Source organism: Hyperolius riggenbachi, chromosome 2 (assembly GCF_040937935.1).
Source record: "Hyperolius riggenbachi isolate aHypRig1 chromosome 2, aHypRig1.pri, whole genome shotgun sequence".
NCBI classification, from domain to species: domain Eukaryota; kingdom Metazoa; phylum Chordata; class Amphibia; order Anura; family Hyperoliidae; genus Hyperolius; species Hyperolius riggenbachi.
Window position 1 is genome coordinate 183,727,955 of NC_090647.1, and position 18,553 is coordinate 183,746,507.

General features: G+C 45.4%; 1 protein-coding gene across 1 annotated transcript in view; it reads left to right on the forward strand.

Annotated features, from left to right (window-relative positions):
• Positions 1 to 831: 831 nt before the first annotated feature.
• CLN5 (CLN5 intracellular trafficking protein) overlaps positions 832 to 18,553 on the forward strand; it is a 28,451-nt gene continuing 10,729 nt past the window's right edge. The window contains exons 1-2 of the mRNA XM_068265245.1: positions 832 to 1,193; positions 4,845 to 5,019. Of these exons, the coding sequence (XP_068121346.1) occupies positions 1,099 to 1,193; positions 4,845 to 5,019 (270 nt within the window). The 5' untranslated portion in view covers positions 832 to 1,098. The remainder of the gene's footprint in view (positions 1,194 to 4,844; positions 5,020 to 18,553) is intronic.

Consider the following 18,553-nt stretch of genomic DNA (forward strand, 5'->3'; position numbering starts at 1 on the left):
GATTCTGACTAAAATCTGAGTGGTTAAGCCACATGCTTGTTTCAGATGTGTGATTGAGGGTCCTCTTACACTTGGTCCTGGTTAGAGCGATATGGAACAATCATACTGCACCGCAGCTGAAAAGTCGCAACAAGTCGCTATAGCGCTGGTGTGACCCAAGAAAGAAAAAACATGTGAGTGCCGCTGCACTTCTAGGATTACAGCAGACGTCACAAAGGTAACGCACTGCAGCTTGGCACACTTCTGTCGCAGTACATCGTGGGCAGTGTGTCATGTTCCATTTCCTGTAATGGCCATTGCAACAAGCTGCTGTAGGAGATAGTATCGCAACACACCGCACCAGTGTAAAATGACAGAGACACTGCTGCAGCCAAAGAAATCAGAAAATCTGAGTCAACCAGTATGGTTTAAAAGGAAATACGTATGGCAGCCTCCATATTCCTTTGTAATGTGGTGTCCTTTACACAAATCATGAAAATATTACAATTTGCTAAAAAATGTACAGTAATGAGCACCAATTAGTTAATTACTGATAACTAAGTAGCAATTGTAAACACTAATAACAGAACTAAAAGATCAAAAGCTTTTGAGCAGTCATTCCAACTCCAGCCTGTGTCTGGAAGGGAAAAAAGGGTGGTGGGAATGCCTTGAGAGAGACCCTCGGCAAGCTGAAGAGGAGGGGGTAGGAGGGACAGAAACAGCGTGTCTGAGTGTAATTCCTTGCTTGTAAATATTGTGAGGGACGGGTAGGCAGCACAGCTACCAATCCCTGATCACTGATGTCACTTCCAGCTCTATACAGCCACCAGCCATATTTAGTTATGGCAAGTGGCTAATCTTATGCTATAGTATAATGTAATAATAACTACAGAGCAAATATATCAACCATACCCTCGTATAAAGTATTGACAGATATTTGTGAACTTATGTTAAGGGACGGCATAGAAAGGGAATGTTTATAACAGAGCTCGTCTCAGTTCCCTCCCGTGTGAAAGCAGTGAAGAGCTGCCATGTGATTGTGACAGCAGTGAAGAGCTGTCATGTGACTCCTGCAGTGCTGAACTTCCCCGAGTGGCAAAGTGATCGCAGATTATCAGGATGGTCTTCATGGCACAGGTGACCCTTATCTTCCTCCTGATTGGGGGGCTAGTGTGCAGCTCAGTGGGGCTTCAGAAGTGGCCAGTGCCTTACAAGTAAGTGAATGTGTAGTCACAGTGAGCATTCTTCCTAGCTCTGTTTTGATTAAATTATATAATATACCTAGTGAATGTGAACTGCATTTCTGCACAAATGATAAGATTCAAAAGCTGACAATTTGACAATTCAGTTAACTGACGTTTTAATTAATTATTTGTTATTAATCTTTCTAGTGCTATATGTTGTTTTCTAAATCAAACCACACTGGTCCTTTCTATCCTGGTTCATCATTTCCTTCATATTAACATTTCAAAATCGGAAATAAATCAATTTAAAGGATGATAATAAAGTTTAGAGTCTAATAAACACATTTTCAGTAAGAAAATACATATATTTACATAGATCTGTACATCAGTCCTGAAAGAGGGACAAATGAGGAAAAAAGAGGAATTGGGTTCCCAAAAAGGGACTGTCCCTCCAAAAGAGGGACAGTTGGGAGCTATGCTAGTGGTGAATTGATATCAGCTTTCATAATGTTTTAGTAAGACCTATTTCTGCTTTTGATACACTACAAAACCAATGCCGCACAGACCTTAGAACTGCAGCCTGCTTTTCTCAGCTTTCGGTAAAATGAATAAGGTGACTTGAAAACAAAACTTCTCTTTACTTTCTGTCTAAAGGTGGCCAGTGAAGATAAAATTTGCTGATCGTTTACGAACGATACTTCATATGACGGATTGGAAATGATTGTTTGGGATCACTAATGGACAACATTCTTCTAACCAATCTTATCAGATTGACAGGGTTGATCTTGGATTGATTTCATTCATCTGTTCGGATTGGTTCGTAAAAGATCATTCAGCAAATTGTATTGTTAGTGGCCAGTAACCACCTTTTGTGACTTCCAGCCATTATCAAGGCCAGATTAAGACCACGTTCATGACTTAGGTTCCCTGTGACAGCAGGAATGTGACAGTGAAGCATACAGTTAATGAAAAGTATGCTTCACTGTAATCGCTAACCTCCATATTTTTTTGCGGTATAGCACTGCATGCAATGCGTTACCATGCCACACCCCTTTACACCGCAACACACCACAACACCTTGGTGGTTGATTGCAGTTCGGTAAGCTGTGTTCCAGAACGGGCGTTATGCTGCACGTGGCATTATATTACGCTAGGAGTCTCCTCAAATTGGCAGCCCTGCACCCTGGGGAATCTGATCTCTGTCATTGTGTACATGTACCAGTGTAGCACACCCTGAAGAGTCTTCATGAGGTTCTGCCACTTTTGGAGCAGCTGGACTGGGATAATAACAATAACAAAAAAAAAATCTTGCCGCTCAGGAAGTTATTTTTTTAGGCTACTGAAAAACAAAGGTCTCAAAAAAGATTTTCTCGGTGGAAGAAAAAGGTAGAAAGCTTAAAAAAATAGATGACAGGACCTCTGCAAAACCAACAGTTCCATCATGAACACAGTTATGCTTGGAATACACGGCTCAATTCTGAGCCATTTACATGGCTTGATAGATCATTTCCGACACGTCCGATCTCCTGCCCGATCGTTTCGCCGCTTGATTCCGCATGGAGGACAATGCAAAAAGATAACAAAAACGAGAGGAAGATAAGAGAATCGCCTGCGGAATTGAGCGGGGAATCGATCGAGCGGGAGAATCGAGCTGCAAAATCGAGCCGTGTATACCCAGCATTACACTCGACAACTACAATTTTTCCTTCTCGGACATAGTGACAGAACTCCCAGTTACCTAACCGTTGTTTGTCTCACTAGCCATCTCTTCCTCAAAGTCTAGAATGGTGGGCAATACTGGATTTTCAGCCTTTGGAAACCTGTGCAATGCAGCCAATATTTTCCATGTACCCACCTATGCAAGTGCCTCAACTTGAGGAGCCCATGCCGCTCTGTACCTAGTCCAGGGGTCATGGAAACACAAGCTAGGAAAGCACTTCTCCTATTCTAGGGAACTACCACTGGTGGCCAAGATCCTAACTGCCTGGGAGTGTCAGATCCAAGAGAAGGACATTTTGTTTTGGTGTTTTTGAGCAACCTAAATTCCTTTTCAGGTATAAATCTGAAGGGACCACAGAATCAAACCTGGGGATTTCCTTGGCAGAAGCTTACTATCCCATGCTGAGTGGAGTTTGTACTCAGCTCTCACTCCCAATAAAATCAACTTTTCTCATGGCTTCCAAGGCGTCATTTTTTGCTTGTTTCTATTCAACTATTTCCAACACTGCAACTGGTCTTAGGGCTCCGCCCCTTCTTCAGGAAGTTGGATCCAGTGGTTCTCAATAGGAGACCTAAAGGAAACCATTGCAGTTGATGTCAGCTTCTCAGGACTTTAATTGTAGTCCAACAAATTAAATAATAATAATCATAATCTTTCCAACAAATAATCATAATCTTAGGAAGTGGTTAGTTAGTTCACACGAATGAAGGGCTATGATTTGGTGCAAGCTTGTCAGGTTTTAAGCCCATATTTCTCCCTTCATTGACTATATCTGGACAAAGGAATAACAAAGAGGAAAAAAGTTTTCATAGCGCAGATATACATGTGAATGGACTTGCAGGAAAGCATGTGTCCTTTTAGCAAGTATTAGTCTGCTCTGGTGAACAGAAGGGAAGCAGACCAATACCTGGGAATGGACATCATCTGGACCAGGTATCTTATCTATATTGATCTTAGTTGCACCAGATCCTATTTAGGGGTTTCACAACAATTATTGCCTAATTGCAAGCCTCCTGAAGAAATGTAATCGTTATATTCTTACAGGTTTGATGCATTGAAAGTCACATGGGATGTGAGGGTGCACTTTCTTTATACAAGGCTGTTCAGGGGCTGTATAAGGAGGGAGTCGTATGTAAAGAAAACCTAATAATTACCAGTAGTAGTCACATGGAAATATTTAATTGTGTCTAGGCATACACTGTACAATTGTTTTCAATAGATTACACATCAAATCCAATAAAAACATCACATTAGAAACTAGGGCACCCTCAATCAAATATGGTTTGGAGATGCCCACACATCCAGCAGTACAAAGTCTGGCAGGTAAATCTTACAGTGAATCTTACAGAAAATTGTATGGTGTGTACTAGGCATAAGACCAGGTTCATGCTGTTACCTTGTCTAATGCTGGGTACACACGTTATGTTTTTTTCATGATGGTTCAGATAGATAAAATCAAAAAGTCCGATATTGCTCCTGATCGTTTCCGCGCTCGATTTCTCATAGCGGTGAATGGAAAAATATAAGAAAAACGAATGAAGATAAGAGAATTGAGCGCAAAATCGAGTGAGAAATCATGCTGAAAACGATCGGGTGGCTAAATCGCGCGAAAAAACGTAACGTGTGTACCCAGCATTATATCGTCAGGTGCAATGTGGTAGATCAGGTAAACAATTGGTATCAGGAAGATCAATCTACAACTGTAGCCTACTTAAGTGTACCAGGGCATCCTATTTTAATATGTTCACACCTGAAACAGGTCCATTAGTAACATGTGACTGTCTTATTTATCCTGTGTTTATCTCATCTGTACGGAGGCACTCTTGGTAGGCTTGTTGACTTATTTGTAGGTGTAAGTGGTATGCATGTTTAACATACTGCTAATGTTTGGTATTTTTCCATACACACTCTTATGCCAAAGCAGTTTAATAATAACCATTGAATTTCCTTTATAAAAATAGACGGTTTCAGTATCGTCCCAAGTCTGATCCCTACTGTCAAGCCCAATATACATTTTGTCCAACTGGATATCCGGATGGGTCCATTCCTTTAATGAAGGATGAAGACACCATTGAGGTTTTCCGACTGCAAGCGCCAGTTTGGGAATTCAAGTATGGAGGTCTACTTGGGGATTTTGTAAGTTTATTTTTCACATTAATGTTTATGTAGACGTTCCATGGCCTTGAGCATTGAGGCCCTGTTCACAGTGGTCAGTTGCGTTGCAGAATACATCTGCATGTCAACTCACTGCCTATACAGTTCTATAGACCTGTTCACAGCAACGTATCACTTTATTCTAACTCGCTGCATGCAGGCTTTGTATTAAAGTCTACGGCCAGTCTCCTTTGCAGTTCACAGTCATTATAGTGAGTTATGCAACTGACCACTGTGAACCTAGTTTGAATAACAAGAACATTTGTAACTTTTTAGAAATGTATTATTCAAATGTTCTCTGCTGCAAAAGATTTTTATTCTCCTCAACTTTTTGCCAGACTCATGTCATTGCACTTGTCTGAGACATAACTAGACAGATGGATTTGATTGACAGGCCCAGAGACAATAGAGTCGGCAGAATGGTGGGTTTTGCTGAAAGCAATTGCTTAGCAACTGCTGAAACTCCTGCATCATTTTCATTCAGACTCATACAATCTTTTCAGTAGCAGAAAGGATGTTTTTATTGATCTTTCAAGCCCAGTTAAACTGGCAATTGTCAAGCTACCAAGGATCACACGCCATTCACCTCCAGCCAGTTGCTATATAATGCTGCATTTGAAAATTATAAAGCATGTATTTGGAAATGAACTGTAATTTCAGAGAGAGGACTGGGAAGGCTCTATAGGATCGAGAGCCTTCCTTCCACTTAGGTGAGTATTTAACTTTTTGCTTTCAGCGTCATTTCAGATTTACTTTAACTTAGACGATCGACTCATCCGCCTCTCTTCACACACTTCATCTGCTGCTCCTCTTTGCCAAGCCCTTAATTAGCTGCGAATTAACCAGAGGATTCACTTCCAACTTTTAACTCTAACCTACAGAGCTCTCCACAGTCTCGCCCCTACCCCCCCCCCCCCCCCCATCTCTTCTCTAGTCTCCGAGAAACATTCCAACTGCAACCACCTTTCTGCGCATGACCCTCTGCTATGCTCCTCTACAATCCTACAAACCTCCTCTGATTCATATATACAGGACTTCTCACGAGTCTCTGCCTTCTTCTGGAATTCACTTCCAAAACACATCCGTCTCTTCCCAAAACTGTCAACCTTCAAGTACACTATTAAAGTGTACCTAAGACGGAGAGGGGGGACAAATTATAGAAACATGGAGTTATCTCCAGCCCCCTCCAGGATTATTGCTACCTGGCCATCCTCCTCCGACTCCTGGATCTTCTGTAATCGGCCCTGAAAGTAGTCCAGTCCTGTCCGGCCACGAGTGCACCGCTGGACAGGAAGACTGTTTGGGCTGTTTACGGAAGATCCAAGAGTTGGAGACATAGCAATAAGCCTGGAGGGGACTGGAGGAAGCCCCAGGTATATATAATTTTTCTCGGCCTCGCTGTTTCAGGATTTCTTTAAAACTGTAACGATTGTGGAACTTTCTCCGTGATCAGCGCACAACGCTTGCGCTGACACGGCGGAAATCCTCCACAAGCGTATATTTGCAGGCACCCAGCAAAAGGTGCTACGCACCCGTAGAGGGAAAATTCCTGTCGGAAGATGGCGCTGGGGAGTGCAGAGGAACCAATCCTCTGTACCTCCACAAATGCCAGACAGGAATTGTACGAAGCGCAGAACGCAATCGCAACAGAGGCGATTGCGAATGAGACGAGCAAAGGGACAGGTTGTATGTGTGTGCGCCAACCTAGTCGCCACCCCGCGACAGTGCACACACAACAGCAGATATGAAACAGGAACGCGATCGCGAGAGGTGCGATCGCCAGACGTGACACAAGGCAGATCAGGACAGAATACGAGGTTAGCAAAGGCGCAGCAAATAATACAATGAGGAGATACAGAAAACAACAAACGCTAGCTAACCGCGAACACCGCACTCATTCGCAACAGTGCACGCGGTTATGCGCGGTCTCCACGTGATAAGCACAATAGAGACAAGCACGCCTAACTAACCATTAACAGACAAACATGAAACAGAGGACGCGAGCGCTTGCTTAACGGTTACCTCACCGAGCCTCCAGCAAGCGTAGCAGACAAGACAGACACACGAAAACAGGGACAAGCAAGAGATAGGATCCACAGCACTAGCAAAAAGTGGCTAGCGCGATCCAGGTACAGGGTAGCAGAACAGAAGGATCCACAGCGCTAGCGGAAAGTGGCTAGCGCGATCCCAGGAGACAGAACAGAAGGATCCACAGCGCTAGCGAAAAGTGGCTAGCGCGATCCAAAGAGACAGATCAGAAGAGATAGCTGGTAGCAACCGCTGCACCAGCTATACTCCAAGAACAGAGATCAGAACAATTTCCTGTCGACCACCGTTGGGACAGGACAATAGCAACAGAACAAACAAAACAGATAAACAATCCTAACTGCACTAGGGAAAACCTGCCTAGCGCAGATTCAGGAATTACTCTAAGCTGATCTTCAAACAGAGAGTAAGGCTGACACCCCACCAGGAGTGTTACATAGGAAGACTCCTTATGAACAGCCAAGCATTGTGGGAAAGACATAGTGCTTATAGTACACGCCTTCAATGAATGTGGCCAGGCAATTTGCATGACAACGTATGCAAATTCCTCTGCAAGCACAAGCTGCAAAACTGACAGAAGCTCTTCTTTCCAGAGTCCTGCAACATGCAAACCTAAACAATGGTCAAAAAGCTGCCTGCTTGCACAGGCAGCCGAGCAGATCATCACAGTACCCCCCCTCCAGGGTCGAATTCCAGACGACCCTCAAAACTGCTATTAGCAAAAGACTCCAACTGAAGACTCATGAAAGTCGGGACAGCCCGACAAGGTCCAATTCCAGAGTCAGTCCACCCGAAACCGACCTCATCGGAAACATAAGCCACCGAAACATGCCCATCAGCACTACAAGTCTCAGCGTAACACCCATCAGGACTGTGGATACCAGAGAAGAAGCCATCGACACCCTCCAGACAATACCCACCACCTTCCAAGGAGCGTCCGAAAATACCAAACTTGCCACAATACCTGTTCGAAGTGTCCCTTACAACACAAAAGCCACCGTTGATCTTATCCAGGGTACCAAGCAAAATTTCTCCCGGAATCTTCCAGAACCTTTTGAAGCTCCACAGAGATCCCAAGAGGGCAGAACAATCACCAGGCTCACATGGAGAATTACCAAGAACCCCCATGGAACCAATGACAATTCCGGATTCAGAATTACGAGGACACCCATCAAGATCAAGACTTTCAGGGACCACTTCTGAGCATGCAAGCAGGCAGGCTAAATCAGAACATGTCTCCACCAAGGAAGCATCTGAGTACGCTGGTAACCGAGGCACACTTGGGCTTTCTGGGTCACAGAGCATACTGGGGTACACCAGCACAGGAGAAACCTCAGGACATGTCGGGGAACTGCCAACCTCAGAGTCCGGCACGACCAGACCAAAACCAGGACCGGGCAGAAAATCATCACGAGTAGAGGTCACAGGTACTGGACTTTCAAAAGAAGACTCGATCTCAGGCTTAGAGATCTCAATGACTGTAATGGTATCTGACAGAAATTCATCATTGACTACCCATGACTGAAGCTCCACCAGAGCTGAAAAGGTAGCCAGCAAGGCAGCAATGCCCACGGAAGAGGGTAACACCTCAGGACTTGGGGGGGCAGGAGACATCTCCCACAAGTTCTGCACCCTTTGGGAGGAACTCGGAGACCTCCAGAACATCAAACAAGACCTCAGGAACATCATTTTCCAGGTTTTCTAAGCAGGATTCTGAACTATCCATGTTACAGGGCAAAACTGGAACTTTATTTTGTGAACAGGGCAGATGTCCCAGGAATAGTTCCACCATAACCCGAGACTGAACTTCATCATAATTAGCGGGATGTACAGAAATATTTACAGGAACACACACTGACTCCCTAACTTCATTCTCACTGTACCCAGAATTCTGTGTGGCAGTCAAACTAGCTTGTAACTCCAAAACTGCAGAAAAACAGGTGAGTATAGCAGCAATACCTAGACGAGCCTCTAGGGACACTGCAGGAGATTCTAAGCAAGGCCATACTGACTCATCCAGAGTACAGGGTGCAGAATCAGCACTTCCCTCAGAGCAAGAAAGGGGCTCACAAACGTCAGTGTGAAAGGAAAACATGTTTTCATTCATGGTACAGGGCAGGTTCAGAGAAAGTGTCTCTGAATAAGGCAAAGAAGGTTCAGCATCAGATTCGCAAAACCGAAGCGCTGTCTCACTCTTAGATTCGGCTAACAATGTCGAATCCGAGGAACCAGAACGCAAAACCTGCGAATCAAAATTCACTTTAGGTTGTGAAACTGACGCTTCCATAGCGCAAACCTCCGCGATCTGCGGAGTAGACTGCAAGGCATCTAGGACTGAAACACTGGAGCAACTGTCACCAGGCAACGGGTCCTTACAGGTGTGAACAGGGTGAGACAGAGACTCATCTGTAGAAGAAATAGCGACATCAACAGGATAAACTTTATTAGGCATATTAATTTTACTTTTGACGCTGCATAGTCAAGACATTTTCCCCATAGCAGGGTAACAGACGGAAGATCTCAAAGATCTGTTTCTAAATGACAAAGGATTCCACACATCCTTGAGGAAACCGGCAGACTCATGCCGATCACAATCTGCAGGAACATCCGAGAAACAGGCATCAGATCGCACAGATTCAGACTGCACACTGTCAGGAGCGAATCCTTCAGGATTCGCACAGGAATCAACCACAGCGGCACACTCATTCATTTCAGATTGCACAAAGTCAAGACTCTCATGCTTTACCCCAGAAAGGCAGGAACAATCATCCAACAACGATGTCTCTTTATTGGAATCAATTGGTTGGTGTGTGTGAAACTCATCCAAAATCGTTTGCCATACATAGATCACCAGATCCACATCATCCTTGTCACATTCATCGGAATCAATCAGAAGGTACATAGAATCGAGACAAGCATTCAAGACATCTTCGCTTTTTGCGATGTAAAAGTCGCAAAAGGCTTTCCAATCAAAATCGAATTCCTCCAATAAGGCCCCGACATCCCATGAGGCAAATGGAGGTTCAAACAAGCCAGTATCTAGATAATCTCCATATAGGTGGAGTTCAGGAACAAGAACAGATTTTTTAACTGCTTTAATATAATGTGCGATCCTACCTATAGCAGGATCCACATAAGCTGTGGATTGAGACAAAAAACCAGGAGACAGATCAACATCATTGTTATACTGAATGGTTTTGCACATTTCAGACTTGACAGAAATAACCTCTTTATTTGTGGTTGCTATGGGCAACGTATCTTCCCGCTGGGAAGCCTTCCTAGATCTTTTACGTTTAGACTTAGAGGCTTTGGATGGCTGCTTTTTAAAACCTGAAGTGGCAACTGACACATTTGAACTGATTGTCATACTGAAAGGTTTTGCATGGAAGGGAAAGATCAGCTGACTTATCAGCAGCTACACAATCAATCAGAGCAGGTGGTAAGCCAGGCAGTTTAAACCAGTGAGAGAATATCACTGCAAGAAACTGATACAGATTATCATTCCAAGAATTAGTTTTTAGCACATCATATGCCCAGGTGAACAAATCATTTTTTAAGAGCACATAGGCAAACAGAAGATCCGACGTGGACGGATCAGAAATCTGAAAGGTGGGATTCAGACAAAACCTCACACATTCAGAAAGAAATTCCGCCTTGGTCTCTGAATTTAGCCTTTTAAAGCTCTTAAAGACACAGGATCCAAACTCGACAAAATCGTACAAATCGGAATTCCCGTCTACACTGGGGTTTTGGGTTGGGCTGTTCATACTGTAACGATTGTGGAACTTTCTCCGTGATCAGCGCACAACGCGTGCGCTGACACGGCGGAAATCCTCCACAAGCGTATATTTGCAGGCACCCAGCAAAAGGTGCTACGCACCCGTAGAGGGAAAATTCCTGTCGTCAGATGGTGCTGGGGAGTGCAGAGGAACCAATCCTCTGTACCTCCACAAATGCCAGACAGGAATTGTACGAAGCGCAGAACGCAATCGCAAGAGAGGCGATTGCGAATGAGACGAGCAAAGGGACAGGTTGTATGTGTGTGCGCCAACCTAGTCGCCACCCCGCGACAGTGCACACACAACAGCAGATATGAAACAGGAACGCGATCGCGAGAGGTGCGATCGCCAGACGTGACACAAGGCAGATCAGGACAGAATACGAGGTTAGCAAAGGCACAGCAAATAATACAATGAGGAGATACGGAAAACAACAAACGCTAGCTAACCGCGAACACCGCACTCATTCGCAACAGTGCACGCGGTTATGCGCGGTCTCCACGTGATAAGCACAATAGAGACAAGCACGCCTAACTAACCATTAACAGACAAACATTAAACAGAGGACGCGAGCGCTTGCTTAACGGTTACCTCACCGAGCCTCCAGCAAGCGTAGCAGACAAGACAGACACACGAAAACAGGGACAAGCGAGAGATAGGATCCACAGCACTAGCGAAAAGTGGCTAGCGCGATCCAGGTACAGGGTAGCAGAACAGAAGGATCCACAGCGCTAGTGGAAAGTGGCTAGCGCGATCCCAGGAGACAGAACAGAAGGATCCACAGCGCTAGCGAAAAGTGGCTAGCGCGATCCCAGGAGTCAGAACAGAAGGATCCACAGCGCTAGCGAAAAGTGACTAGCGTGATCCCAGGAGACAGAACAGGATCCACAGTGCTAGCGAAAAGTGGCTAGCGCGATCCCAGGAGACAGAACAGAAGGATCCACAGCGCTAGCGAAAAGTGGCTAGCGCGATCCAAAGAGACAGATCAGAAGAGATAGCTGGTAGCAACCGCTGCACCAGCTATACTCGAAGAACAGAGATCAGAACCATTTCCTGTCAACCACCGTTGGGACAGGACAATGGCAACAGAACAAACAAAACAGATAAACAATCCTAACTGCACTAGGGAAAACCTGCCTAGCGCAGATTCAGGAATTACTCTAAGCTGATCTTCAAACAGAGAGTAAGGCTGACACCCCACCAGGAGTGTTACATAGGAAGACTCCTTATGAACAGCCAAGCATTGTGGGAAAGACATAGTACTTATAGTACACGCCTCCAATGAATGTGGCCAGGCAATTTGCATGACAACGTATGCAAATTCCTCTGCAAGCACAAGCTGCAAAACTGACAGAAGCTCTTCTTTCCAGAGTCCTGCAGCATGCAAACCCACACAATGGTCAAAAAGCTGCCTGCTTGCACAGGCAGCCGAGCAGATCATCACAAAAACACTTTTTCAGTTCATCATACAATCTGGTCTGGGATATTCCACCTTCAGCCTCTGGACAAGCTGTGCTGCTCACTGAATAAGGCTTACAGACACAGCAACCCTGAAAATAGACCTGTGTATAAATCTTTGTTTTTCCCCACCTCTTGATTCTTGATTCCTCCTTATTCCTTTAGATTGTCTGCTACAGATCTTTATCTTGTGTCTTGTAAAATGCTGCATCTTTTCATACCTGAGGTGACATGTGACATGATGAGATAGTCGTGTAGGTACAGTGCCAAGCATACAAATTAGAGGCCTGCAGCGGGTCGGGTACCCGCGGGTAACCCGAAATGTGGGTCGAGTTCGGGTACCCAAATCTTCTTAACCTGCGGGTGCGGGTCGGGTGCGGGTAGCGAGTTGCGGGTGTGGGTAGGGTTGCGGGTAGCGGTCTGCAGGTTCGGGTAGTGAGGAGGGGAAGAAGCGCTAGAGAGAACCCCCCTCCCTCCCTCACTTGGGTCCACTCCTCCAGCTTTCTCCCCCTCCAGAATAGCGGCAGCGCTGCGGGTGGGTGGGTGAACGGGCAAGCTGTGATCAAAGTGTACATGCCGCATGGATTGTTCGCTTGCATAGTTAGGTGCAGCACAATAGGAGTCCCTCCAGTGAAGTGCCAGTCAGCGTGAGCATGTGCAAGAGTGTCCCTGTAGTAGCTAGCTACTATCCACCATGTCCTTTCTGTCTTACGTCTTCCATGCGGTCAGCCGGCGCCAGGCTCCGTTGTAGGCTTCAGCAGGATGTGTGGACCGTGGGTGCTGGGAGTAGCTATCACATGATTAAGGCCGGAAGCGGCCGATACGTGTGGTGAAAGGTGTACTACTCCTGAAGGCATAAGTGTCGCAATCACACACACATGCTATTACACACATACAGCAGCTGCCTCCCTGCTAGCAGGGATTAAGTCCATTTATTTTATGCAAAGCACATAAGTTTAGCCAGCATATCAAGGGTCAGTCCCTCCATTTAGCCAATATTGACATTTCACAGGCACAAATGGGTTAGCAGCAAAGCGTGTGACATAGAGCATGAAGCAAGCCAGCAGATCAAGCCACGAGCAGGCAAAGACTGTATCAGTGTTATACTTGCAGTCCTCCTCGTTCAGATGGGCGCTTTACTCCATTCCCCTGATGAGCAGGCCTCAGCTTTCTTTCTCGAGAGGTGGAGGAGGATGCTCAAAGTTGTCCATCACTGGGCTGCGGGCTTTCAAACTTCTTTGCTGGCATATGTGGCTTAGCTTCCCTCTATCTAGCATGGAGGTCTTGGACGGCCTAGCGGGTCACGTGCTGCTCTGCACGGAGCTGGATGGCTCCACCTGCCGATGCATTTGGCGTCATCAGACGCTTCCTCAGGGCTGGACCAACACTGTACAGACACAAAGTCAGATGTATAGCTGACAACGCATTCTGTTGATATGCGGGAGGCAGCGGAGGGGTGGCGGAGCGGTGCCTGCATGGCGCCTTATGGCAGGGGCGGGGCAAACAGCGTACACAACGGTATCAGCCGTCGCTTGGCCAAGTTGATCCAACTGGCGATAGGGGGCTGCTGTACACACGTTGGATTGTCGACTTAGCGGTAATTATCGGTTGCCTCAGTTGACTTTAATCAAGTGTGTGTACAGAGCTTAACAGTGTGAGCTACCCCCCACCCCGGTAAGCAAGTCCTGTTTACAAGCATTACTTGAAGTGATATAAAGATAGAATTGGGAGCTTTTATGGGACCTGTGCAGAAATGTGTTTCTTTTCCCAGCACTTCACTAGGAATAAGTGCCTTCTTTAAATTTTTCCTGGAGTTCAGCTTCAAATCATGACTGATTTTTCTACCCTATCAATTACTTTACCTAAATCCTCCCAGAAATCCTTTACAGTTGATCATGGATCAAGGAATACACTATTACTATCTGCACCTACTGGTAGTTACTTCTGTGGTAATCACTAAATGATCGCATGTTGTCAGCATCAGGTGATATTAATTATGCATGGCTAGACATTATCACAGTCTCTCATCGATACTGAAAATATGTAAGATCACTTATATGAAGAGACAGTGACTTGAATTATTCAGTTTGCTTTGTAAAGTGCAGCAGAAAAATGATAGCGCTGTGTAAATGCCACATAACAACAACAAAACATTTGTATATCGCTTTTCTTCTGTGGGACCCAAAGCACTACAAACTTGTCTCAGATCAGTACATGGTTTGTGATGTGTTACAGGGGAAAAGTTATGTGATCATAAACGCCAGGCTATAAGGGTGGCTTTTTAGTTTTGATTTAAATGCCCCCAGGGCTGGAGCTGCCTTGATTGGGTGTGACAAGGCATTCCAAATGCTAAGGGCAGCATGACAGATGGCTCTGGCTACAGAGGTTTTGAGTATGACTCAGGGGTAGTCAAGTTATTAGATCCTGTTTATCTGAGTTTGTGGCAGTTGTGACATTTTCAGGTATCCAGGGCCTGGATTGTGTAGAGATTTGAATGTTAGGAGGCCAATTTTGATGAGGAAAATCCTCTGAAGGAATGAGGTGCTTAATGTTTACAATGTTCCATAGGTGAAAAAAAAGAATGTTTCACAACAGCTGAAATTTGATTCCTGACGTTTAATTCCCCATCGCTCATTACACCAGTGATGCAGACAGAGTCTGGAGCTACTTTGCTGCTCTGTGCTGACAATGACAAGAACATCAGTTTTGTCAGCATTTAGTTTAAACGGATCTGAACTCTTGCACAGGACAGAAGGAAAACATTGAGAAATGCACCCTGTATGTATTTAGGGAGCCTGTTTGATTACTCCTCATCTCTGACTAATCACCAGTGTAATTTGATCTCTCAGCTGTGTCAGCTGGCTGCCTCAGCAGAGCAGTTACTGTAATTTGTAAACACCGGATGTTTACAAATGTCTGCTTCCCAGAAAACAGGAAGTAAATACACTGCAGATTAATTGCAGGATTTGTATCAGCTGTAACAAACAAATGTTTTTTCTTTAAAGTTATTATGCTGTTGCTTAATTTTATAGCAGAGTAAGATCTGGTTTCAGGGCCACTTTAAGCCAATGCTGTTCCTAGAAGAAGACATATGAGAAGATGGCAGCAGTGGTACATATTTTACTGAGAGTAAAATACAGCGCCACGGAATATGCTGGCACTATATAAAATAATAGGAGCTGCTGCGGAGTTGTCTGCGCCTTACTTTTACTTCCTGTAACCAAGATCTGATTACCGTACTTACTGATCGCTCAGCCAATCCAGAAGCCGAGATGCTACTTCCTCTTTCTAAGTCTTGAGATTTACTGTTAGCACATCAGCCTATTCTAAATCCTTGTACAGACTTAAGAGCTCTCTTGTCTGAAACAATCATTCAGGAATGTCTGATATTTGTACAGGCATCTCACCCCCGCATTCAACCCTGATTGAGTGAATAACATTTGATCTTGCTTCAGCTTATTGCAACTGTATCCCCCTCAAGTGAGCAGCCTCCTGTTCTTCCTTCCTCCCCCCTCTCCATAATACAGTACAAGCAGCTTGGCATATATGTCTGTAGGGGAATTGCTTTGTCGTCTGCACATGCTTGTTTGTGCTAGGCTATTATGCCTATACTGTACACATAGCTAGTTATTTGCATTCAGACATGAGAGATTCTCCACTGCGGTGTGATCGGTTAGTAGTAAGCTAATTTAAATTTCCATAGAGACGTTGGATTTTTGCCAACCTGGTTTGACTGAGCCTGAGCTATATATACTGTTCTATGGAAAGGGGAGTAGGATGTTCCCTGTAGTGCTGGTGTCAAAAGATAAAACAACAAATTAAAGCCTTGTACACACATAAGATAAAAGTCATTTGAAACAAACAACTAGTGACCAATATCAGGTATTCTTCCCGATCCAACTGGCGGATTGATTCTATTGGCCAGACATTGTGCATTCGGCTGATGTGTACAAGTTGTTGAAACAACATTGTTCCAGGGCATGCGCACGTCATGATGATATCGTGTTAAATGTCACTCCCACTTGCGCATGCAGTTTTGGAACAGCACAATTGTTTGGAGTATCAGTGTGTGTGAACAAGGTTGTTTAAACTCGCTTTTGTTTCTTTTTGCCAGGTAATGCCATTTTATCTAGCATGTTACGAAGCTTTAGCTACCAGCTTGTCACTGTTGCTGTGATGGGAGCTGAAGACAGGAAATGCTGGTACAGATGGCAGACCATAGCTGAAATAGTCATTTATTCTGCCCATCACAAGTGTTATGTCTATACACAGCTTTAGAGAAGTTTAATACTAAAAAATGGATTGTGATGAAGACAAAGCACTGTATATGAGGATGTGTGCTGCATCTGCTTGTAAATAACAGGGCTCTGCTGTCTTCCCGTGTGTCTTTGTCATTCAAAATACATTATGCAGTTATTTATTTAACATAGTAAATTGGGACCTTATAATGTACAATGCAATCATTTTGTAAAGTTGCCCTTTCCATCCCCCAAGACTTGAAGCCGTTTTTTGTGGCTGGAGGGAGGTGTACTAACCTTGCTTGCCTCATCTTGTGTGTTAAAGGACAACTGAAGAGGGAGGTATATGGAGGCCGCCATGATTATTTCCTTTTAAGCAATACCAGTTGCCTGGCTATACTGCTGATCCTCTGCCTCTAATAGTTTCAAAATATACACAAACACTGGTCCACATGACAGCCCAGGGGCCCCAGGTCTCTCTCACTCACTGGGGCCCCCAAACCACCATGCGACACCTAGAGGGAAGTGCGGGCAAGCCCTGGACCTCTCACCTCCAGGGAACTCACCCCACCACCTCTAAACTGAATGCCAACTGCAACAAACACAATTGCTAACTTCCAGTCAGAGCAATATCCTGCCTCTATCTGGCCAGCAGACGCTTGTCAGCCAATCAGTTGCACTGTCATACACCCTTTGCCTGCTGTACCATACCTAGCAGGAATTACATAGATTGGCATTCAGGTGGGAGGCTTCGGTTGGACGCAATCGTGAATTGCGTCGTTTAACAGGGACGCCCCGTGTAGGCACATCTCCCACACGGTCCCCTCCCTAACCACTCACCTGTTAACCGCATCGTATAAGCTGCAAAAAATAAAATTTAAAATCACAAACACTGGTCCACATGACAGCCCAGGGGCCCCAAGGTCTCTCTCACTCACTGGGGCCCCCAAACCACCATGCGACACCTAGAGGGAAGTGTGGGCAAGCCCTGGACCTCTCACCTCCAGGGAACTCACCCCACCACCTCTAAACTGAATGCTCTGACTGGAAGTTAGCAATTGTGTTTGTTGCAGTTGGCATTCAGTTTAGAGGTGGTGGGGTGTCCAACCGAAGCCTCCCACCTGAATGCCAATCTATGTAATTCCTGCTAGGTATGGTACAGCAGGCAAAGGGTGTATGACAGTGCACCTGATTGGCTGACAAGCGTCTGCTGGCCAGATAGAGGCAGGATATTGCTCTGACTGGAAGTTAGCAATTGTGTTTGTTGCAGTTGGCATTCAGTTTAGAGGTGGTGGGGTGAGTTCCCTGGAGGTGAGAGGTCCAGGGCTTGCCCGCACTTCCCTCTAGGTGTCGCATGGTGGTTTGGGGGCCCCAGTGAGTGAGAGAGACCTGGGGCCCCTGGGCTGTCATGTGGACCAGTGTTTGTGATTTTAAATTTTATTTTTTGCAGCTTCTACGATGCGGTTGACAGGTGAGTGGTTAGGGAGGGGACCGTGTGGGAGATGTGCCTACACGGGGCGTCCCTGTTAAACGACGCAATTCACGATTGCGTCCAACCGAAGCCTCCCACCTGAATGCCAATCTATGTAATTCCTGCTAGGTATGGTACAGCAGGCAAAGGGTGTATGACAGTGCACCTGATTGGCTGACAAGCGTCTGCTGGCCAGATAGAGGCAGGATATTGCTCTGACTGGAAGTTAGCAATTGTGTTTGTTGCAGTTGGCATTCAGTTTAGAGGTGGTGGGGTGAGTTCCCTGGAGGTGAGAGGTCCAGGGCTTGCCCGCACTTCCCTCTAGGTGTCGCATGGTGGTTTGGGGGCCCCAGTGAGTGAGAGAGACCTGGGGCCCCTGGGCTGTCATGTGGACCAGTGTTTGTGATTTTAAATTTTATTTTTTGCAGCTTCTACGATGCGGTTGACAGGTGAGTGGTTAGGGGGGGGACCGTGTGGGAGATGTGCCTACACGGGACGTCCCTGTTAAACGACGCAATTCACGA